Below are 24,748 nucleotides of genomic sequence, written 5' to 3' on the forward strand. Positions count from 1 at the left end.
CACTCACAACGCAAGAGGGACAGTGGTTCGCCTTGTGTCTCGTTTTATATTTTCCTCGAGGGACAAAATAGGTGGCCCCAGGAATTCCACCGGTTGTAAAACGCGCCACAGAAATGCGAGTTGACTAGCAGCACCTTAACCCTTTACATCCTGCAGCCTAGACCTGATTTTAAGGACGTCCTTCCCGGGTCCCTTGTCTCCCTCCTTATTCCTCTCCGGCATCCAGATCCTTCTCGTCAGGTGGCTCTCCAATTCCGCTGCCCTCTCTGGAGCATCCGAGAGACCCAGAGGATGGTCTCTGAGGCGGGTCCAGGGTCCCATACCGGCAACCGTCACAGTCCTCCTTAAGGACCTCCGCCCGGCGCCAGTAAAGGCGGGTGTTTTGTTCTTATAAGGAGCAAAAAGTTTCCGTGACAACGCGGAAATGAGTAACTCTGTTGCCCAGTAGAGCTGGGCGGGAGGAGTCCAGGAGGCGGGAGCCGCGGCGGTCTAGTCGCCCGCATCCCTGGATCCCCGGCAGCCTGCAGACCCGGGACCACGACCCGCGCTTGGAGCGAGGCCCACTCGGTATCCCTGCGGCGGCCGCGGCCGAACGTAAGTGCGGGGCTTAACTATGAGGCTTTGCTGCCCCCCCCCCCAAGCTGAGTGTGTGGGATGAAGGGCGCTCAGGGGACGGAGGATCCCGGTAGATGTGCGTGGGAGATCGTGACCAGGAGCTCTGAGTGACGTCTGCGGGAACCCTGGCCAGGACCTACCCCAGGAACTCTTTTAATGCAAGCCCAGGAAGTGGGCATTATCTCCCTCATCACTCTTCGGGTGTGATGCACTGGGGTCTCTCTGCCCTCGTCTGCGCCACGGAGCCCCCAGTGTCTTCAGCAATCTGAGAGGCAGGCGGCTTCTGCTTCGGAGCCCCTAGCCCCTAGCCCCTAGCCCCTAGCCCCTAGCCCCTAGCCTTGCCACGGGTTTGTGCCTAGAGCCAGGACCTTCCATTTCTTAAACCGGGTTGGGTAGCCGAGTCTCAGTCCTGGGAGAAAGGAATGGGAATGACGTTAGTTTCTTCATAGCTTGTCTTGACGCAAGGAGGTTGCTTCAGGCCGGATGAAGCCCCTGCCACTTCCTCTTTCAAGACTCCTAGTGAAGTAGACCCTGCACGTTTTTCTCTTGGGCTGTAGTCTATGCCCCATTCTCGAGGCCCACTCTGAGCCTCCCTCATTCTGGCTGACAGGTGAAGGGACTCAGAAGTTCCTAGCCGATTCCCCGTACAAAATGGGGAAATAGTGACAGAACCAGGGAAGAACTACGTTTAGCCTTTTGCCCCTCTACCTAGTATGAGACTGGTCACCCTTGCCAAAACAGAAGAGGCCAGATACTGGTACCATGTAAGCCAATGTCGGGTGGCTTTCTGTTGCCTTTCGGGTTTCTTCTCTTTTACAAACTAGTTCTGTTTTGGGAGAGGCTGCCAGCTGAACCCAACACAGCTTTGTGTGGCCACTAGTCCAGGTCAGCGGTGAGAAGGGGTGAGAAGGGTGACAGAGGCCGCTGTCATTCACCTCCTGCCTGCCTGCCAGCCTGGTATGCCTAAGTGGCCTTCGTTATTTGCTGATTCCGTGTGAATGTCTGCTGCCCCAGGCATTCTGCCTTCAGATTTTTCCACTTGTGGGTAACCACGTGGTGGTTATACTCACTTTCTGCCTGGATCCCTGAGGAAGATGGGGAGCCCTCTGCTCACACATCTCCCTTTCAGTGGGTAATTTTCTGAGACGCAGCAGTTTAAGGTTCTGAAAGGGGGCAGAGACCTGAACTTTTAACCTGATGCCATCATCCCAAAAATTGTTAGCTCTCCAGGCCAGGAGAGAAACATAAAGGGTGTGTGGGTGAACTTTTTAATCAGAGGGCAAGAAGGTGCCACACCTTCTGGGAGATAATTGCTCACTGTCTGCAAGAGGCCTGGTTTTATGGTTTTCCCTTTTGGGACCCTCTGGGGTTAGTGTCAGACTTAGTCCTGTTTGACAAAAGCATGCTTTGTCTCCATGGAGTCAGCGGTATGCACCTGGCATTCTGCAGCCTACAAGAGTGAGGCTGGGCCAGCGGAGAACACTAGCCCAGTTCTCAAAGCCACTTGTCAGGGGCACAGTGCTGGCAAACTAAAACCTGTCCAGGGGAGATGGGCTGAGATTATGTGGACAGTGAGGAAGGTGCATCTGGTGAGAAAGGAGGGTTACAGCAGATATAACCCAGGGATGAGCTGCACAGGGGCGTAGGTGTGGCTGTCAGCTGTTCCAAGAATTGAAATGGCTTGCTCAGTCTGGCCTCAGAGTTCCTGGTTAGAACAGAGATGCAGCTCAGTAGAGAACAGCCATTGGAGCCCAAGGGGAAATGTGCTTGCACCAGTGTGAGCAGAGGTTATACATGCCTCTGTGTATCCATGTTTGGAGGGGAGAGGTACCCCCCCCCCAGTAAGGATCTGAGGGTGCTGCAGCCTGCGAAGCTGTAGTAGTCTTTCAAAAAAATCGAAATGTGATTCGTGCTGAATGTCAGTCTGTCTTGGATGCCCTCATCCAGTCGTAATAGAACTTTGAGGATGCTGAGAGCGGACGGTAGCCTCCGAGGCCACCAGTCCTCTGTGTGAATTAGAATAGGGTCCCCACTCTTAGCAAGAGGATGCTATTTGGTGCCATATAACACAAGGACCTCATCGCCAAGCAGCTGACAGTCATGCATGCTCCTGCAGCCTGGTCTTGAGCAATACACTAACTGAACAATCATTCGTAGCAGTCAATTATTGAGAGTTTAACATGGGCTGGAGAGCTTGCTCGGTAGTTAAGAACACTGGCTACACTTCCAGTGGTTCCTTTACCCTCAGCTAACTCTAGGTCCAGGAAACAGACACCCTCTTCTGGTATCCAAGGACCTAAGACATGCAAGTGGTACCCAGACAAACATGCAAGCAAAAGACCCATATACATAAAAAATTTTTAAAAATAATAATATTTTTAAAAAGAATGGCAGACTCTTCAAGCTGTGGAAGGGAGGGAGTCAGGAAAGAGGCAAGCCCAGCCTTGATGGTTGATGTGAGGTTTGGCCAAGCATCAAATGACCTTCTTGGTTGCTGAGTGGTGCAAGGTGTGAGGTGGCAGATCCAGTTTGCATCCTGGAGTGGCAGGGATGAGTAAGTGGCACCTGGGTGTGGTGCAGAGGGAAAAGGTGACAGCTACTGGCAGGGTGGAGTTTCCCAAGAAGTAGGAGATGAAAGAGATCACACACACGCTGACTTGCTCTTCCAAACCCTTCATCCCCTCTGTGTCCTCTTCCTGTCCCCATGAAATCCTGTTTATGTGCATGTGTCTGTCCCAGTATGGTGGAGGAAACCATTTCTAACACTCCCTCTCTCCGCTCCAACTCAAAGATTGCTCAGCTCCTATACCATCTGTCTCAGCACTTAATTGGAAGGAGCCCTTTGTTTTTTTTTTCTTTTATTGGATATTTTATTTACATTTCAAATATTATCCCCTTGCCCAGTTTCCCCTCCAGAACCTCCTACCCCATCCCCCTTCCCCTGCTTCAATGAGGGTGTTCCCCCACCCACCCACTCCTGCTTCCTGGCCCTGGCATTCCCCTACACTGGGGCATCGAGCCTTCCCAGGACCAAGGGTCTCCCTTCCAATTGATGCCCAACAAGGCCATCCTCTGCTACATATACAGCTGGAGCCATGGGTCACTCCATGTGTACTCTTGGCTGGTGGTTTAGTCCCTGGGAGCTCTGGGGCATCTGGTTGGTTGATATTGTTGTTCTTCTTATGGGGTGGCAAACCCCTTCAGCTCCTTCAGTCTTTTCTCTAACTCCTACATTGGGGACCCCGTGCTCAGTCCCATGGTTGACTGCGAGCATCCGCCTCTGTATTTGTCATGCTCTGGCAGAGCCCTCAGGAGACAGCTATATCAGGCCCCTGTCAGCAAGAACTTGTTGGCATCCACAGTAGTGTCTGGGTTTGGTGTCTGTATATGGGATGGATCCCCAGGAGGGGCGGTCTCGATATGGCCTTTCCTTCAGTCTCTGGGAAGGAACACTTTAAAGCATAAGCCATCCATGATGCTTGGAACCAACAGGTTGCCTTTAAGCTGGGTGCATCCTATCACAGGCCTTGGCTGCTTATAGCCATGCCCACTAAGAGGCTCTACTTGCGTGTGCCTTAGAAGAGGCCTCCTGGTAGAATTTCTCCTTTTATGTTTTCATAATGCAGCTTCCCCCCACCCCCGTGTTACTTGTTTGCTTAGTGTTTTGCAAGCAGTAACCCTCAGTTACACATATTTGCATAATGTGGACATCATACAATCTCAGGGTTGTAGGGCTTCTTTCTCTGCTCTATGCAAATCAATCAGATGCTCAGGTGACCCAGGGAGCCAATGAAACCTAGTACAAGACAAAGAAACACAGTCCTGACAGCACTGAGGCCCCAGGAGTGAAAAGTAAGGGGGACCACTTAGAACCCCTGATTAAGCCCAGAAGTGAGGGAGGCCTACCAAGGACAGTATCCCTGTCTGCTGCCTCAGGCCACCTGCCCTGTCCAGCTGGCCTCTTTCTCTCTCTCTTCTCTACCTGGGGCGACTCTAGGTTCACAATCACTGAGCCATATTAGCAGATGCCACAGAATCAAGATGTGACCTGCATAGGCTTTAGACTGGGTAGGCCTGGAGTTGAGTCTCTGCTCTGTTGCTCTGTAATTGGGCATTCTCAAATGGTTGAGCACTGCCTTGTCTACTCCAAGTCTCTGTTTCATGTGTAAAATCAGAATAACCCATCTCAGGCATGAGTTGGAGAAGAAGAAGCACTTAGCACAGTGCCTGGTCCAGGCCATAGTGTGGCTAGTTCAAACTTCCTCTGAGTTCCCATCAGGCTAATGCTAGGGGAGACCTAGATGCAGGGAATCAGAGGAGAACAAGGCCACAGGGACCCAGACTGTCCCATAGGGACAGAAGCTGAGGACAAAACTGGTGCACAGAAAACAAAGGAAAGCCAGTTTCAAGCTTGTCCCACAGCAGTTGCCCAGACAGGAGATCATCATGGGGAAGTCTCTAGAGGACAAAAAGGTCTCTTGAAAGTGTCCACAAGGCCCTTTAGGGTCCTCTTCAATGGTTAAACCCCCTGATATCTTCTCATAGAGAATATGTCTTCTCTGTGCCCATGTGCCCCACCCAGTGACATCATTGGAATGGAGGCCCCTCAGATGGCATTACTGTTGCCCAGGTAACACCTCCACCTTAAGGCAGACAGGAAGGACATATACCAGCATCAACTGTAAGTCGCATGTTCCAGGAAAGGACCCTAGAAGATATAACTACCACAGGTGTGTTTCCCAGGGGCTGTAGAGAGGACAGGCCATGGGTGGGCGCTGAGTTGGTGGTCTGGGCTCTTGAGCTAGTTGGTTGAGGGTCTTGAGGCCTTAGGTGTGTCCCAAGGGGAAGGCACAGTGATTACTGCTCCATCCTCTTTCTTCTCTGAGGCAGACTGACTGCTTCCATAGCTTGAATCTTCAAGGAGGGGGGTGGAATCATCTGATGTGGTGGAATAGCACCAGAAACATGATTTTCCCATGTCCTTACTCCATGTCCTTACTATAAGGGTTTTTCACTGATCAAGTAAATATGACAATCAAGGCACTGTGCTAGGGATTTAGTAGCCTCAGGGAGCTTTATAACCCAAGGCAGGGAAGGGAAGGAATGTGCAAGCCATTCTCTAAGAGGCAGACAGTTACTTACCACCCTTCTCTCACTGGCCTTGTGGGATCCTACCCATGGTAAATTAGTCCCGTGGAGTCGTCCTTTTATCTTTGGGAGCTCTTAACTGGAAGTTAAGGGTTTTGTTTTGTTTTGTTTTGTTTTAAGATACTTGGTAATTTGGGAGCGGTAGTAGAGAAGGCAGTCACAGCTGCCCACTGTGTCCCATCAAAGGGACACACTGAGGACAGTACTATGTACCCGCTGGACTCATGGCAATTCTGACACCCTTAATTGCTGGCCTGTGGCTTCGGCCTCATGATCTAAGGTGATGCCTGCTGCTGTCCCTTCAGACAGAATTCCTAAGCAAGGGCTGCCATGAGCCAACTCTAGCAATGAAAGATGCAGGTGCGGGCGAGGTGCTCTCCCAAAGAGATGTGGGAAACTAGATGACCTGATGGATCTGTCTCTGCAAGAGCCTCAGAACCCAAGGCCTTTCAACTTCAAAGGGCCTGATTCAAGTCTGTTTGGCACAAGTAGACAGAACTTCATATGCTTCCCCGTCGTCCAGCAGGTCAGTGGCTGAAGCAATAGTCCCGATTTTTACGTGAACGCAGCCTTTTTAATGGTTCTAACTGAAAATTAAAATAACCTTAGCTGGGTAGACATTTGCAAGGTCACACTTCTACCTGGAAAACCAGTTCCCCTCCCCCCAAAAAACAAAAACACCACCTGTCAAGACCTTTTATTATTTACTATTTTTATTCCTACTAGCAGAATAATCTTTATAGAAAACACCCAACTTTGCACACTGAACACCTGTTCCCAGCAAAGCCCGCCCACGACCCTTCACATACATCTGTTTCTCTTCCTCTCAACAGCCCCTCAAGGCACTTAAGATTTCTAGATAAAAGGAACAGGCTGAGACTTGCCCTATGTCCCCAAGACATGATTCCAACCTAGATCTGTGGTCTCCCAGACCTTTCTTTCTCCACTTCAGGCATCTGTGCCTAGACTCCACAGCCCAGAGACTAAGAAAGTAGCATATGGGATACCACAGCTTGAGGGTCAAAAATGAGAAGCTGGGAGGCGGGTCAATTCCAGGCCTGAACCTTCAACCCCTACCTACTCTCTGAGCAGAGGGAACTGGTTTCTTGTCCGTTTAATGATGATGCTAACAACTACTATATAACATGTAGGGTATACATACATAGGATATATACAACATGTAGGATATACATAAATAGGATATATACAACATGTAGGCTATACATACATAAGATATATACAACATATAGGATATACATACATAAGATATATACAACATGTAGGATATACATACATAAGATAAATACAACATGTAGGCTATACATACATAGGATATATACAACATGTAGGATATACATACATAAGATATATACAACATGTAGGATATACATACATAAGATATATATAACATGTAGGATATACATACATAAGATATATACAACATGTAGGATATATATTGAGATGTTCCCATTGGAGTCCCTGGAATCCATGTTGACCAAGAGATTGACATCCCATGAGTGAAGACCATTCATGGCTTACCCAGGAGGAGGAACACTACTTCAGAGCTGCCCTGAGCTACCACTGTGGATGCGCAAAGTGGATGCAGAAGAGTGCCCCACCAGCAGCATGCAATCTAGAGGAATGAATGCTGTCGGCACCGTGATCCTTCCTGTTGAAAGAACCATGAGCTCATAGCACAGTTCCCACGGGAGCCTGTTCCAATAGCCCTCTTCTATAGAAGCAGTCAGGGGTGTTACCTCAGGTTCATGAACAGGTCCTTTGTTTGCTGAGACTTTTGTTCTGGATCTCCGAGGAGGAGGAGGCAGGACAGCACCCCAGGCTAGAAGAGAGGAGGCAGAGGATACCAGGCTCCCTCCTCCATCCTGACCACCCATGCCCTGTTCCTTCCTTTTGCTTTAACCCAACACATACAATCCCCGGCCCCTGTCAGAAGATCGCCATTGCTTTTCCTAGTCGACTGTGAGAAGGCTTAACAGGTCATGCAGTCTCTCTCAGAAGACGCTTCGTGAGTTCATTCAGTCTTTCCATCTCCATATATAAAAGCAAAGGACTCCCTCCAGAAGCACATATCCAGTGTTCCACAGATAGGCTACTGAGCAGTAGAGCATCGTGGGATACTGATATCCTCCCCGGACGTACTGGGCGAGTGGCCTCACTCCTCTGTGCCTCTGTAATCTTACCTGCAGATGGATACAAATGCCTTCCTCCAGGATTTAACCTGAGAACGATACATAGAAAGCGCACGGCACGAAGCTTAAGCATCCGTTATCATGCCTTGGTTGCAGCTCCTAAGCCCTCCTAGTGTGCGTCGACGCCAGAAACTTGTCCAGGTTTCTCCAGGAGAAACACTTGCTTACTCTGCCTTACTGAGTCGTTATCGAACTCTGTAAGCTTCCTCTGTTTACCTTCTACAGCCACAAGACTTCCTTGAAGGGCATAAGGTAGTGAAGACCTTATAAAACTTTCGGTGGGACTCGTTCTTAGTTCTTCTTTGTAAACACTGGCTTGAAGTGAAGGCCTATCAAGACCAAAAAGAACTTACAGCTGTTTCCCGGGCTACATCTGCAAAGGGGTTTGAGTCACGTTGGCTGGCCCTTGCTGCTCATCACAGTTAGCCTTGCTTCTCTGAGTGTAGGGCCCCTCCCAGAAAGTCTGTCTAGGTGTGAATCCAAACCGGGACTCCCCACTCCACTCTAAGAACAGCACACGTCTGCTCCTGAGAACAAGACTCCATCCATTCCCTTATCTATTCACATGTTCGGCGAGCATTCATAACACAGCTGCTGCCTGTACTCGGCTCAGAATCTATTTCGAGAGCCACAGTGGTACTGGTGGCCCACTGGAGTGAGGAGGATGCCGGTGAGACTGCTACATCATCAGACTTCCTCCTCTCCTTCTATGACCTTTAGAAGAAGGGGGAGAGGAGGAGGAGGAAGAGGAGGAGGAGGAGGAGGGAGAGATAACAGTGTGCACAGGCTTCTGAAGAAGGAGGGCATTCACTGTCCCAAAGGAACAACGCAGATGCCATTTCTGAAGCACAACACCAAGTATGACTGTGCAGTACCTCACCAGTTGGCTATAAGCCAAGGAACAGGTGATGGTGTCATTGTGCATGGCAGAGCCAGGACCTCATCCAGTTCTTCTGATTACACACAGGCCCCTCTAAGCTTCTACAAAGTATTAAAGCTCTTCCTAGCTGAAGAGCTTTGAACTGTTTCTAGGTGGCCTTCGGGGGAGGGGTAGAGATTTGTGCGAGTGAACTTATGAATTTGAATCTGACACTATCCTTGGGTGCTGATGGGCCAGTCATCATTTATTGTGTTCCTCCGGACCCTTATGGCATGCCAGGCACGGCCCAAGTAGAGTACACATTATCAGACACAGCCACTTCGTCCTTCTCATCCCCGTGGCTGGAAAATGATGTGGTATTTTTGCTTGCCCTTGTTGTTTTGCTTTGGGTAACTGATAGGAAATATGGCTGTGCCGTTACAGATAATCCAAGGAGTAATGTTGATAACTATTCCAAGCTGGACTGATTAGGTCCTCTGTGCTCTAGAGAGGAGAATGTGTTAGCTCTGACCAACAGGTATAGGAGGGCAGACAGACAGGCAGGCAGGCAGCCCTTCTGCTCAGCCTTCATCCCAGCACAGGAACCTGAGGTTCGGCACAGGCAAAGGAGCTGACCACAACTCAGGGCTGGCCTCCTTCTCCTCTTTGTTCCTCTTTAAGACGATGAAAGGGCTTTGAGATCTTTGTAGGTATAGACTACCCCACCCGTGTCTCTGTCTCTCTCTCTCTCTCTCTCTCTCTCTCTCTCTCTCTCTCTCTGTGTGTGTGTGTGTGTGTGTGTGTGTGTGTGTCTGTGTCTGTGTGTCTGTGTCTGTGTGTCTGTGTGTTCGAGCATGCAGAGAGATCCCTTTCTCTCCACCCATCCTCTCCCTCCTCACCTCCTCTCTCTAGCCATCTGGGGCCCAAACACTACTTTCAGGTACTGCCTAAGCCTAAGGAGAGTGGGCTGGAAAAGCCCTTACGGTAGGGGCTTTTCTTTGGCCGCAGAAATGTCCAGGATATGGAACGTCTTCCTCTGGGCCCAGAGGTTAGAGGTGCTGGAGAATTCAGACTGGCTGTCTTCTGAGCTCACTTTTGTTCTCATGCTAGGATCAAAAAGAACTGGCTACTGAGCTGTTGGGCACCGGCAATTATCCATCCCCACCCCACCCCCCCCAGCTCCTCTGGAAGGGGAGGGGGGAGCCTGGGGAGGAGCCTGAGAGGGCTTTGTTTTCCGTTGTGTTTATTCCTTGGTTCTGCTTAAGCTTTCTCCCTTTCTCCGCGTCCAGCAGCCAACTCTGCTTGGCTTGGGCATCCTGCTTTCACCCTGCAGCCTGCTCTGCCTGCTCCACCAAGCGGGGAGCCTTAGGACGCAGGGTATATACAAAACCTCAAGGTGAAAAAGCAGAAAGGGTGCAAGTGGGAGCCCTGGCATGCCCTGGCCTCAAGTCCCCTCCCACCTGGTATCTTGAGAGGGTGTGTGTGTGTGCGCGCGTGTGATTCTGCTTGGAGTATTGAGCCAACCCAGTACAAATCTGAGATGTAAACTAACAGCTCATTGCTGGGAGTCACGGTGCCAGTTTCAGCTTTAGAAATTTGTGGAGGAATCCCAGGGGTCTACGGAGCCCCACCCCCACTCCTCCCCCACACACACACCCCACCCCACCCCCGCCACTGTGCCCTCTGGGAAACTCGTGGAGAGAGCAGTCAGTGAAAAAGGAGAGTCTGAGTCTGTGCAGCCTTGCTTGGAAAGTGTAAGCTGTGCGTCTTGGGCACTGTGGGCAAATCCATGTCAGGAACTTTAGAGAACCGTGGTGGCAAAGAAGCCCCTCCCTCCCCTGGCCCTGGAGAAGCCTAACCGTTAAGAAATGCAGCTGCCTGATGAGGCCAGAGGGAGGGATGCGCACAAGTGTGAGCCTGGAGCTTGAATGACCTCAAGCAGACTGTTCAACGTGAGCACTCTGGCTTCCCACCTGTGAGGTAAGGCTGAGGACGCTCTCCCCCGGGGCTGCATTGTGGGATAAAACACTCAGGTTAGAGGCCCAGGGAACCCACACGTGGGTGTGCCTGTTGCATGTCAGACACACCTATGAGGTGCCCCACCTACAAAGGCACCAGACGCTTGCCTGCATTCAGAGCCTTGGTAAATACGTATAGTCCCCTTCCCTTGTTCTTTCCCTTCACATAAGAAGGAATTAACCCAACAGTCAGAGGAATCCAGAAGGCTCCTTGAAATGGTTTGTGGGAGGAGCTTATAGAAGTCATTGGGTAGACCTTTAGCTTACAGAACCTGAGGCACGGAGCGTGAGACGGAGCGTGAGACGTGCAGGAGGTAGAGAGGACAGAGGATGATCTGAGGTGACCTAGCAAGGCAAAGAGGGAAGCAAGGGGTCCCTGAGTCTGGCTGAGGCCAGGCTCTGAACATAGCACCTAAAGCTTTGATCTCATGGAGTGGAAAGAGGACTCCGTTGAAGTGGGGGGGAGAACTTCAGGATTGGAGAAGCAGGAAGTAGAGAAGCAGGGTACTGGGGAGAGCACAGAGCACCTCACCCTAAAAGTCTGTGCTGTCTCACATGCCATGGGTGCAAACCTAAGGTCAGAGCAGAGATGGCTGGGGAGTGTTTGCTGGGGGAGAGGAGGCTACTTTCTTGTTGAGACTTGCACCCGTGTCCTGCGGGTGTTGTAACAGGGCATCCTCAGAGCCATACAATTACCTATTCTAGAAGGACTCTTCCTTCTTTCTCCCAGCTCAGATGTCCCTTAATTGACATATCATCTCCCATCTAAATGTGTCTGTCTCCCGTTGCTTTTTCCTCCATCTTATCCTTTCTGTCTCTCATGGATCCAGGATCTCATCTCAAACTCCTCCATCTTAACACATCTGCAAAATCCCTTTGTCCCAAGGAAGATCGCTTCAGGGTTCTGGTAGAGTCACATCTTCTTGAAGGCTGTCATTCGGTCCACAGGGTGATTGCTGGATTCCAGGTGACCTAACGGTAATAAATGGAAGGGAAGAGGGTGTGGTCAGGGCTCAGGGATGCCGTCCTTCCTCCTGCCCCGACCCCATCCTCTGTCTGTCTGTCTGTTCCTAAGAGTTAGTTATGTGTGACTCCCTATGCCCCATGTCCTCAGAGGCACACCTTGTCCTTCCTCGAAGAGTAACGATTTCCCTGCCATGCTTAATGTGGATACACTGACCAGCAGGAAGGATGGAACCCTCCTGCCAAGGTCCGCAGTGTCCAGGCCCCTGTCCTTCCTGTCCCTTGATGGCCCTGGCCACTCTTATGACCCCAGTTCAGACAAGAGGATCTGCATCCTGGTGGTTTCCTTGAAGCCCCTCCCTCTTAGAAGATCGCTTTTGGAGATGTGACCTGGTATCTCCTTTGGGTCCAGCCCAGCATCCTCATGTGGGCAACATAGCCTACGACATCCAAGGGATCACCACCGACCCAGTAGGCACTTCCCACTAGCTCCTTGGTGATCTGCTCAGTCAATCTAGGTGTCCTCCAGCTTACATACAGGGATTTCTCTGGTCTTTGGGAACCACAAACCTTTTGTACCATACCCTCCGTTAGTATATACCCTTGAGACTGCAGACTCTTCGAATCCCTGGAGAAGCTGTGTGAAAGAGAGCATCTAGGTCAAGCCTCGGCACCACAGGCCTGACACACAGTCATCCCTCAAATGCTGTCAGGATGACAGGGTGGCTGCTAGGCTGAGTAGGAGATATTAGAGTGATCGGGACTGGGTTGTGGGGCAGGGGTTGGGCCTAGCCGGGGGAAGTAGTCAGTAGTTATGCCAAGTAGTTGCTGATGGGTTTGGAGGCAGGAGCCTAAAGGAATGCTTCCTAGCAAAGTGAGGTAGAGAGCAGCAAAGAAGCCCAGCACCGGTGCCGAGGAGTTGCAGATGGGTGCACAGGCCCTAGTGAACCATTGAACTATCTGATTGGATTCAGGAGGGTTTTTTTGTTTTTTTGTTTTTGTTATTTTATTTTATTTTATTTTATTAAAGTAACCAGTACTTTAAACTTGGAGGACTCTGATAAAAAAAATCTCAATGATTGACTTCTTTGGCCATTCTGAAGTCACAGAATGTGTACTTCGGGCCATTGCCTGCAGGTAACGCATATGTCATCCAAATGGCCAATGCCCCCACTACTCCGTCCTCCATGTCAGCCTGGCTTGTTTACCCCTGGTGTCCTCTCTTGTCTCCTCCAACAACCTTGGCTTCACCACCACTGCTCCAGGGAGAGCAACTGGAAAGCAAGAAAGGAAAGAACGGAGCGGGAGAGGCAGACAGTAGAGAAGGCCGGGGCCACAAGGATTCTGGGTAAATGGGGGGGGGGGGCGGACCACACCCTTTCTGCCCACTTTCTCAATTGCTCTGGTTGGTCTTCTTCCTTCCTCTTTCTTTACTTCCTTTCTTTGTCTGCCCCTCCCCCTCTTTTGAGGAGGACTGCCATGGCCCAGCCTCCAACAGTGATGTCCAGCCCCATCCCTGTGTGGGTACAGATGAAGAAAGGTCCAGCCAGAGATGCTACAATAGTGTAGTACCTTGCATCTCCCCTGGCCCTTGCTTGGACAAGGGCCAGCTTTATCAGGCCTTTCTCCTCCCCCATGTTCTAAAATGTTAGTGGGTGGTCTCATGGCAGGCAGTGTACACTGAGCTGAGGTGACTGAGCCCTAGTGCTGGGCCCTGAGTTAGCTCACAGTCAAGTCTGGCAGAGGCAGATGACTGCCACATCTGCATCTGCCATGAGTATCTCCCAGCACAGGCTAAGTCAGCTCTCCCTGACAAGCTGGGGGCTGTGTGGTATCCAGCCCATGTAGGGGGCCTTGGAAGCTGCAGGAGGATGCTTGATTTGCTGTGCTGGCTGGACTTGTGGCTGAGAAAGCAGAACCAGTGGCTAGGCTGATATAGTGGAGGGCAGGGCAGTGGTCCAAGCTTGCAGCCATTCTCAGAAGGGGTGATGTGGTTGGCCTGCTCCCAGGGGAAGCTAGTCGGCTCCACACCCTTAAAGAAAGTGTGCGGTTAGAGATATAGAAAGAAAGCTGGGATATTGGGGGGGGGGGGTCTCTACAGGGCAGGCTACCCCCTCCTTGGATTCCAAGACCCCAAACCAAGACAGAGGCCAAAATGGGCTCTGCAGTCAACCGAGCCTTCATGATGCGGTTCTGATTCTCCCGGGTCTGGGATGTGTGAGAGAGAGTCATCCTGTTGATATGGTCAACTGCCACAGCCACGGGTGGCCAGGAGGTGCCTGCCCCCAGGCAGCAGGACGTAATGGACCCACTCGCTCAGTTCCCCCTCAACCTCCGGAGGACTGGAGAGAGGGCAGAGAGAGGCCAGGCTCAGCTGCGGAGACGCTCACTTATGCTGCAGACCATCTGTGACCGTCGGCCCCTTCTGTAAGACAGTAATAATATGGCTGCCAACATCATGTTCTAAAGCTAAACCAGCACATGCAGGGTGCTAAGCGCTGCCTGGCCATCTGTGACCGTCGGCCCCTTCTGTAAGACAGTAATAATATGGCTGCCAACATCATGTTCTAAAGCTAAACCAGCACATGCAGGGTGCTAAGCGCTGCCTGGCATGGGTAGGCAACATACAAAGGCCAAGCCTTGTGCCTGGCATGGGATAACACTTGCAGAGTGCTTAGTGTCTTAACTGACATGAAGGAACTCTTAATAATGAAAATATCTTCCTTCCTTTCTTTCTTTCTTTTAGTTTTTAGAGATAGGATTTCTCTGTGTAGCCAACTTGTTCTGTAGACCAGGCAGCCTCGAACTCAGAGATCCACCTGAACTGCCTCTGCCTCCCGATTGCTGGGATTAAAGGCCATGGGCCACCCTTGCCTCGATTGAAAACATCTTTTGCTATTCTTCTGCACTGAAATTCCTATTAGACATCTGGCCCAGAGAGAACTCCCATTCTACCTCAGCCCCCCTCTACATCACCTTCCAGGTCCAACCTATCTCCTCTTTGGGCTTCAGTTTACAAATCTGTAAAATGGGGCTTAGATGAGTACAACTCTAATTTCTGACTTTCTTTGTATTGGCTTTATTTCCCTCACGCAGCTGTGAGCCCTATCAGCTGGAATTGGAAACTCAGTGACTAGGCACACAGTAGGGTTCAACACGGTTAGGATAGTCTGCTCTTTTTGATTCCTCTCTTGAAGGGTCTAGAACTTAGACAGTGCAGGGGGTTCGGGGAAGGGCGGGAGGGAAACCCAAGTAATCCCCCTCCCCCAGTCTACCAGCATCCACCTCCTTCACTCCACTCAGTGAGAAAGCCATCAGATGTTCCTCTTGGCTAGACTGCCTCTCCAGGACTGTGGCTGCTATTGTAATTAATTAGCCGAGCTAATTACATCTGACAGGCTGGAGACCTTGGCAAGCTCCAAAATCCAGCTGTGACACTGCGGGAGCCCCACCTTCCTTCTCCCCAGAGGACACCTGGCTTTGGAATGGGTGCTCCTCAGACTTGAGGGTGGGGGTTGGAGGTCCAAGAACCACCAGGGAAGTTTGCTATAAACACGGGGTGCTGGTCTGTCCCCTGGCATTCCTGATCGGCAGGCACTGAAAATGCATCTGTCCAGCAAGTCCCCAGGTGGTGCTGCTCCTGGGAGCCTTGCAGAGTCACAATCCCAGAGGGAGGTACTCAGTTACCGACAAATGGCCTGAGATCCTTCAGTGGCTAAGATTAGAGTCATCCATCCAACCCCAGGTGGCAGTAGGATCGGTGACGGGGCAGAAAGACAAGGGCCCGGGCTTGTTGCAGAATTCTCTGGAAGAAGGGAAGGGAGTTAATCTAGAGCCAGGGACCTAACCCCACCACCACCACCACCAATATGGGGAGGGAGCTTCAAAGGACAGGGATAAGGCTTCTCTATGTGTTTTCATGGCTATAGTTCACTGGTCTCTTGTGCCCCGGTGACAGCATGCTTTGTGGCTCTCTGACTCCCATGAGGACTGTAAGGCTTTCCCATTGGGGATGGAGTCTCGCCCATCATTGAGGATCCTGAGCGCCCAGCTCTCTCCCAACACTCAGGTGCTTTGTCACACCTGTACCGTGGGAAAGCCTTGCTTTACAGGCAGATGCAGGCAGAGCAGCCGGAATTCCGGCTAGCTCTGACCTCTAGTGTCACGTGACTAGAAAGTCCTTTGAGCTTTGACTAAGCCATCTGTGAAACAGGGATCATAGCCACCTTTTGGAAGGCCATGGTAGTCACTGTGGACAGTGCTGAGCACAGCCTAGTGAGGGCTCGACAGACAGGAGCTATGTCCAGTAGGATTTGTTCACCAGAGCCATTGTATGAATGCTCCAGAGGACAGAAGTAAGGGACCCCAGTAAATAGCCACCTCTTGGTTCTCCTCTAGGGCCTTGGGCTTCTGGCTAACCCTACAGAGAGAGCCTGGTAGAGTACCTGTCCTGGCCACTACATTCACCCAGACATCCAGAGGTCACCGTCTTTCTCCAGCCTCTGTACTCCAAGACCTGGCCTTTTGCCAGGCTAAACTTAGCTATTTGAGCCACTCTCCCTGTGGGCTAGGCTGGGGTGGAGAGGAATTTAGCAGGCTTCCTGTCTGCTTCCTGGCAAGCAGGCAAAAGCCCGCTAAATAACCCAGGTTTATTCCCGAAGCCAAGGCCTGCCAACAGATGTCACAAGCCACAGGTGTGGGTCAGTCTCAAAGCTGACAGCTTTGGAGCCAGCAGAGGCAGACATCCTTGGAATGGGGCGATGACACCCTTTGGGGAAGGGTGTTTGCACGTGTAAGTGTGCACGCATGTGTGTACAATTTTGGTTTCCAAGAGCTTCACATCAGAACACAAAATCCTCCCCGCCTCTTTCTCCAGGACCTTCAGGGCAGGGGTCCCTATTAACTGGTTTGGGAGGCAGAAGAGTAGAGACTTCAATTGCAGCTCTGGGTGGTAGGCACAGAATGGCTACAACCTAATCAGTATCGTGGCCTGGCTCTCCTACGCCGTCCCCAGGGCTCTACAGCATACATGGGGGTTAGCATGGGAAGGAATGACAGCTGGGTTAGGATCCCTGGGCAGGAGGTGATGGATGAGTGGGAACTGAGTCAGCAGAGAGCCTCCCCACTCGCAGGAAGGTCCGGGCTCTGAAGGATTCTCCCCATTTGCTGGCGGTGGGGAAGGGACAGGGTGGAAGGAGCCCTGTGCCAAGGAACAGCAGTAGCAGTGGAGTGCTTTCTGCTGCCAAAGCATTTCCCAGTGTGCATTCCTCCACACCCTGAGACTTGGGCAGGACCGCTTGGCTGGTGAGAACACAGGCCTGTGGAGGCTCCTACCTGTGGGACGCCTGCTCCGTCTGTGCCAGGCACTTACCAAGCACCGATATGCACTTGACCTCAGCATCCTTGCAAAGGGAGGGCTGCTCTGACCTCCTCAGATGAGGATAGGAGCCCTAGAGGAAGTGAGTGGGCCACCTGAGGTCACACTGCCCTGCTGGGGCTAGAGCTTTGCTCAAGGCCGGGGTCCGCTTGGATGCCTTTGTGTTTGCTGTGCTGTTTGCCTGGTATTTCTGACAAAATTCGTCTGTAACCCTCATGGGTGCTGCCTGTGCCCTTCCAGAGCCCCCTGCAGGCAGGGACACGTGTCTATTCTCACCTGTCACCACTACTCTTTGATAAGAGCAGTTGATCAGTGGCCAGGACTGCACTAGGGCTCTAAGGAATCTCTCCTTATTCAAGCGAACGACACCAGGAACCTCTCTTCTCGTTTGACAGATGTGGAGACGGGGTTGGAAAAGCAGAGTCATTTGTCCAAGGTGCCCATGCTTTTCCTAACAAGTCTGTCTCTTCCAAGTGCTCTTAACTCCTGAACAAGGAGACTGGAGAGTGGGGCATCCTCTTGCAGGCACGAGGCTTTGCTTGGGTGGCCTAGCTAAAGCTCTTGTATGATGGGGAAGAGAACCCTCCAGTCTGGGAATTAGTGTTAGCCACACTCCTCTACTGATGGTATGTTCTCCCTCCTCAGTTGATACAGAAACTGATTCCTTCCTATGATGGGAATTGCATGGGTTCAGCGGTGCTCAAAGGCCACTGCCTTGGAACCTCCTACAGTCACCTAGCTAGCTGGCTGCTGGTACTCCATTTAAAGCCCTGAGCCATGAGCGAGCATGAACCAACCAGAGTTCTGTCCTCGGGCCGTCTGGGTTGGTCATCCTCAACTGTTTCTGTGTTGAGGACAATATGACCACACTGTTTCTGCAATTACCTAGCATGCTTTTCCCAGCTCAGGAGTGGGAGGCTGCCCTCGGACACCACCACCACCCCAGCCCCCATCCTACCCTCTACTAGTCTGACGTCTGTACTTTCTCTTATCCCTTGCTTCCTGCGTCTAGAAACCTGTGAGTTCTTCAGAGCTGAGCCTGAACTTGCCTCTTCCTTCCCTGGGGCTAGGTCTCCCTTCCCAGCCCCTTTGGATCCTGCTGACTAGCGACTTCAACTGCGTGTAGGGGTGGAGCTGTCTGAGTCACATTTGAACAGTAGCTTGCCCTGGAAAGCAGTCAGCATAGGCTACGAGTGTGTATCTTCCCCTTGCTGGAGAATCCCACATGCTGATAAACCCCTATCCCCCAAATACCGCAAGAGTAAGAATTTTTTCATACAAGCTCAAGATCAGGGAACTCTAGCCAAAGAGCCTGGGAATTCCTGTCAGTCAGTGTTGGCTCACCCCAGGAGGGTAGGCGAAGCCCTTTGGGTTCTTCTCTTTGCTGTCCAACAGTCTCAAGATCAGAGGTCCCTGGAAGGAAAGGGACCGGGCAGGTATGGAAAGGGGTAGACAGTTCATTGCCAAGGCTCCTGCTGAGAGATGAGAGAGGACGGGTAAGGTTACTAATACAGCAGTGCCTCTCATCCTTGTCCTCCCTGTGGTGCCCAAACGCTGAAGGCTGCGTATACTTTGTCTTATCATGCATACCACAAGCATGCAGTGCTCATGGAGACCAGAAGAGGGCGTCAGATCCCCCTGGAACAGGAGTCAGACAGTCAAGAGTGACCCCCGTGGGTTCATCAAACATCAGCTCTTGAAATAAGGAACCACTGCTCTTCACCACCGGGCCACCTCTCCAACTCTAACCCCTTCAGGATGATTTTAAAATACAGATTCTGACGGAGGTCAGGAGTGGGACTGCAATTCTGCATTTAGTTTTTTGTACGTTTGTTTTTTTATCTGTGTGTGTGTGTGTCTGTGTGTCTGTGTTGTCTGTGTCTGTGTGTGTGTGTGTGTCTGTCTGTCTGTCTGCCTGTCTATGTCCTTGCAGAACGGAGGAGGGTATCAACTCCCTGGAGCCAGAGGACAGGTGGTAACTGTGAGCTGGGTGGTAACAGTGCTAGGAACCAAACCCACCCTGGTTCTCTGCAAGAACAACGACTGCCCTTACCTGCTAAGCCCTCTCCCGGGCCCCTATCTTGTTCTCTGGTAGCCTCGTTGTGTGGGCCAGGCTAACCTTGAGTCCACGGCAATCCTCCTGCCTCCGTCCCCTACATGTGTCAGCCTCAGCTCCATCCCGGCCAGTGCTCCGTATATCACAATCTGAGTTGCAAAGATTGAGAATTTAGCTTTTCTTCCCAAAATTACTTTTTTTTTAGCATTTTTTAAAAAATTTTTTATTAGAAATTTTCTTTATTTACATTTCAAATGGTATCCTCTTTCCTAGTTTCCCCTCCGAAAACCCCCCTATCCTCTCCTCCCCCTTCTCACCAACCTACCCACTCCTGATTCCTGGCCTGGGCAGTCCCATATACTGGAGTATAGAACCTTCACAGGACCAAGGACCTCTCCTCCCACTGATGTCTGACAAGACCATCCTCAGCTACATGTGCAGCTGGAGCCATGAATCCCACCATGTGTACTCTTTGGTCTGGGAGCTCTGGGAGTACTGGTTAGTTCATATTGTTGTTCCTCCTATGAAGCTGCAAACCCCTTCAGCTCCTTGTGTCCTTTCTCTAGCTCCTTCATTAGGGACCCTGTGCTCCGTCCAATGGATGGCTGTGAGCCTCCACTTCTGTATCCCCAAATTATTTAAGTCCTAAAATCTCAATGTTTTAGAGAAACTGTTGAGAGGTCAGGTTCAGAGTTCAAATGCTTTGATAAGATTAGTGGGTGGGGTGACATCAGTCCAGTGGCCCTGCGGGGACAGTATTATCTTCTTTGTCTAAACCAAGAAACCTAGGCTCAGAGAGGTGAGTTAACACACTCAGCATCACACAGCGTCAATACCCAGTGGCAGGACCACCTGGGAACCTGCCCTTCTTAATCGCCAGGTTTTATTGCAGGAAGGTACATCCGCTAAACAAAAACCAGTGGAGGCAGAAAGCAGCATTTGGGGCCTCATAGCTCTGGTGGCTGAAGAACAACTTGGCTTAGCTTAAACAGAAAGGGCATCTTTATTGACTCGTCTGATTGCAAAAACCAGAACCAACGGTTTCATACACATCTGGGTGTGGGGGTGTGCTTTCCCCTGTGTCAGCAGCAGGTTCCCCTGGGTCGAAGATAAAGAGCAACCCACACTGTAGATATTACCCTGTTATCGACAGCCCTAGCAACAAGGAACACCTTTCTTCCCATTGGCTCAGGTTGTTCATATATTCGTCACAGAACCAATCGGTGTGGGTGTAACTGTAACTGCGTGGAATAGTCTTGTTGTCTTGGGTTTGGCCTCTATGCTCCCTTCTGGATTTGAGCTGTTTATATCTACCTTAGCCAAAGGATGGGGAGCATAGAAGGTTGGCCCTTGGGGTCAAAGAGTGTTCCGGCAGACAGAAGGAAATGTCTAGGACACATGTAAGCCTTGGTTCTTCCTCTAAGGGTGAACAGGAGCACGGCAGATGGTCACTGGAGACAGCTAGCGGCTGAGTGTGAGAGCCAGAACCATCACCAGCTCTTGGGGACGGAGGCTAGTTCAAGGATCCAGGGCAAAAGGTCCTTGAAGGAAACGTAGGTGTGACCAGCAGTGTCTTTCTCTGTTCCTAGGACAGAGACTGCAGCTATGGCCATGGGACTCTTCCGGGTCTGTCTGGTCGTGGTGACGGCCATCGTTAACCACCCTCTGCTGTTCCCACGGGAGAATGCCACCATTCCCGAGAACGAGGAGGAGATCATACGCAAGATGCAGGAGCACCAGGAGAAGCTGCGCCTGGAGCAGCTGCGCCTGGAGGAGGAGGTGTCACGTCTGGAGGCCGAGAAGGAGGCTCTGCGGCAGGTGGAGGAAGAGGAGCAGCAGCAGCTAGAGGCCCACACCGCCTGGGACCTCTGGACCACACTCTGCATGGTCCTCTTCCTGATCATCGAGGTGTTGCGGCAGAACCATCAGGAGGGCACCTTCCCGGAGTGCCTGGGTGGAGACGAGGACGAGCTGTCGGGACTAGGGGGCACGGTGCTGCAGGGCCTTCCCCTGCCCAACAGGGCCACCCTGGACCACTTCTACGAGCACTGTATCCGGAGCACCACGGGGGATGCCACCCGCACCCAGGAGTTTGTGGAAGGTTTTGTGGATGATCTGCTGGAAGCCCTGAGGAGCACCTACAACGGGAAAACTGACATGGAATTGGAGGACTTCATCGGTGTGGGCAGCATGTATGAGAACTGGCAAGTGGAGAGGCCACTACGGTGCCACCTGTTTATACCCTTCATACCCCCAGAGCCCTACAGCTTCCACCCAGAATTCTGGTGCTCCAGCCTTTCAACGCCCCTGGAACGTCAGGGCTATGGCCAGATCAAGGTGACTCTGGCTGACGGGAACCCTCTAGGCTGTGTCTGCGGCAAGGCTAAGCTTGAGGAGGATATGTTGTGTCTCCTCTACGGCAAGAATAGAGGGGCGTGGCCAAGCAGTGCCGGGTGCAGTGAGATGGAGGGCTTACTGTGTTCCAGAGAGTCCTCCTATCTCGATGTCATGCAGGTCATGAAGTGGTTCCAGATGGCCCTCACCAGAGCGTGGCATCGCATCGCTCACAAGTATGAGTTTGACCTTGCCTTTGGAGAGCTGGACACCCCAGGGTCTCTCAAAATCAAGTTCCGCTCCGGGAAGTCCATGCCCTTCATCTTGACTCCTGTGATCCAGTGTAATGACTCAGACCTGTACTTCATCTTACAACTTCCCAAGGAGCCCTGCGGGGGAGGCCCAGCCTCCAGCGCTCACTGGCTCCTGTCCTTTGCTGTCTATGAGCGACAGTTCCTTCGGATGACAGGCAAGGCTTTGCCGGAGGGTGCCTGCCACCTCAGCTGTTTGCAGATCGCCTCCTTCTTGCTCTCCAAGCAGACCCGTCTGACGGGTCCCAGTGGGCTGAGTGACTACCACCTAAAGACTGCCCTGCTCCATCTCCTGCTGTCCCGGCAAGCCTCTGACTGGAAGGCCAGCAAGCTGGATGTACGCCTGCAGGACCTCTTCTGCTTCCTGGAGAGGAGCCTGCTGGAGAAGAAACTCTATCACTTCTTCATGGGCAACCACAAGGTGCCTGAGACTCTGGGTCTCCCAGAGGTTGTGCGCAGAGCCGAGCCTCTCAATCTCTTCCGGCCCTTCGTCCTGCAGCGGACTCTTTACCGGAACACAGTGGACTCCTTCTATGAAATGCTTAAGAATGCCCCGGCGCTCATTAGCGAGTATTCCCTCCATGTCCCTTCAGTTCGTGCCAGCCCACCACCAAAAGCTGTCGTCTCGTAGTAGTATAAGACATGGGGGTTGAGGAGGGAGAGCCATCCCGTGTGTCGACCTTCCTGGGCCCTGTGACCTCACACAGGAAACACAGTAGATCTAGAGGGAGCTGAGGCTCGGTTTCCCAGGAAGCCAGGCCCTACAGAGTGAAGGAAACAAGAGGTACAACTAGACACTGGTTTGCCTTTCCGCCACGGGGGCTTGTTGGTAAAACCATTGTTTGGGTTTGGGTACCAATCGTTTGTAGCTTAGTTTTAGATCACTATGAACGGCCAAGACAGTGACTGAACAGTCTCTAGGGTACTGAGTTAGAGAGAGCGCAAGCACTGACTAGAATGCAGTCCTTTCTGTAGCATAGTCCGTTCTGTGTTCCATAGCAAAGAGGAGCTACCAGGATGGTGCTGGGGATCTGAGACCCAGCACTGCACCCCAGGCACTCCAGGCCCCAGCCATCTGCAGATGAATCTTGAATGGGGACAGATGTGGGAATTCACAGCCTTGGAACCTCATCGTGCACAGTAATAGAGGTCCCACAGTGGCTGAGTTGGCTAAAAGAACCTGCCAGAAGGCTAGGGCTCGGTGGCTAATGTCTCCACTATAGAGGAGTGGGGCCTTGGTGGTAGAGTGTCTAAAGTTGGCCAGTTTCTCAGGCACACATCTTACTCAGGTGCATCCCCTGCCCCTATACCCTTGTATCGGGTCCCAATCACAGTGGGTGCCATTTACCACACTGGGTACTGGCCCAGAAGCCCCTCTCCTCTCTCCGTTGCTGGTCTTACCAGCCAGCAGTATGGCAGAAGGACACAGGGACAAGTGCCTGGATTACACTTCGACCCACTTTGAGGAAAGCTAGAGATCCCTGGGACAAGGGTTAGGATATCTCTAACCCATCTTCGGGGTCCTGGTCATAGGGAAGGGTGAGCTTATAAGCCACAGGCGCTATGAAAACCCAGCTCTGGTCCTCAGACCCCGAGCATCTCCCAGTTCCTAATGCCAAGAGGGCCTCACCCAGTGCCTCCAGTCTTTTCTGCACAGGCCATGGTGACCTCGTAGCTGACCCAGACTTGAAGAAAGTGGTAGAGGCTGGGCTCACTGGGGATCTATATGAGTCATTCAAGCGTAGCCTGGTTAACCAAAGGAGCGCTGTGGGTCCCAGACAAGGCCAGAGCCTGAGGCTGGACTCCAGGACCCAACAGCTTCTTCTCCACTTGACTGTCTGTTTGGGATTTCTTCGCCACATCTCCTTAGGAACTTTTACAGTGGGCCAAAGAAGAAACGGTAAGGAAGAGGGCCTGCTAGCCTTCCAGAAGTGCAGGCATCAAAATCAGGCTTCCCTTCACCCCACACATGCCTCATGTTTTTCTCAAAGCTCTCCAGAAGATAGACGATTTTGCCACCAAGGTTAAGTGGTGGTGGAGAGGATCTGCTGGGTGCACAGAAGTCAGAGGCAATAGGATGCTTGAGTACCGGCGGTGGGGGTTAAACTGAGCATGCGTGGTCCTGCCCCTCTGCAGCTCCAAGTGTCACCCTAGCACCCAGTCATGGAGCCTACTCAAGGTGCAGCTCTGTCAACAGCCCTAAGCCGCCTCACCGGAGAGGTACCTTCCAGAGGGGAGGCAGATGTCCTCATTGTCACCTGTGCCTTTCCTGGCTCACTCATATCCGGCTGTGCTTCCAGGAGAGCCCGGCAACCAAGAACCAACCTCCAGAAGCCAAGACCCAACCTGGGCCTCCTTCAGCTTCCCCTTCGCTTCCTGGAAAAGATCACGGGGAAGGCCATGGGCAGAACATCAGTGGCTCCTTGTCTGCTGAGCACCGGGCAGGACAGGAGCCTGTCCCACACCAGGGCTGCTTTGGAAGCAGCAAGGCTCTTAGGGGTTCATGCTGCCTTGTTTGTATTAAAAGAAGAATTAAATTCTTGTAAGGAGTAGAGTTTGCTTTTTACTTCAGGGACTCTTTTAGAGCAGAGCTGGGGACCAGGGTAGATTTCCTATAGGCAAGCAAGGCTTACACACACACACACACACACACACCCCACTGTTTTATTCTTATGCCTTTGGGAAATTTGCTTAAAATAACAAACTGGAACATGCCTACCTTTGAGGCAGCTCATGCACTGCCTGCAGGGTCCCCCAAAGTGCCTTTGAAAGCCAGCTGCAGGGCAGAGTCCAGAACTAGGCCTTATTTCATAGAGCAGGTCTGTGCAAAGACACGAGGCCCTGGAAGAAATGAGGA

General features: G+C 51.8%; 1 protein-coding gene across 2 annotated transcripts; it reads left to right on the plus strand.

Annotated features, from left to right (window-relative positions):
- The first annotated feature begins 438 nt into the window (after positions 1 to 438).
- Positions 439 to 24,433, plus strand: Itprip (inositol 1,4,5-trisphosphate receptor interacting protein). Of its 2 annotated transcripts, none has more exons than XM_021151823.3 (2): positions 439 to 594; positions 20,836 to 24,433. In XM_021151823.3, the coding sequence occupies exon 2, from the start codon at positions 20,852 to 20,854 to the stop codon at positions 22,520 to 22,522; it is 1,671 nt and encodes a 556-aa protein (XP_021007482.1). In that variant the 5' UTR covers positions 439 to 594; positions 20,836 to 20,851; the 3' UTR covers positions 22,523 to 24,433. The 2 variants fall into 2 exon arrangements, with proteins under 2 accessions (XP_021007482.1, XP_021007481.1); XM_021151822.3 differs by lacking the exon at positions 439 to 594 and adding an exon at positions 5,090 to 5,345.
- The last annotated feature ends 315 nt before the right edge of the window (positions 24,434 to 24,748 follow it).

This window comes from Mus caroli, unplaced genomic scaffold (genome assembly GCF_978045245.1).
Source record: "Mus caroli unplaced genomic scaffold, Mus_caroli_1 scaffold_20, whole genome shotgun sequence".
Lineage (NCBI taxonomy): Eukaryota > Metazoa > Chordata > Mammalia > Rodentia > Muridae > Mus > Mus caroli.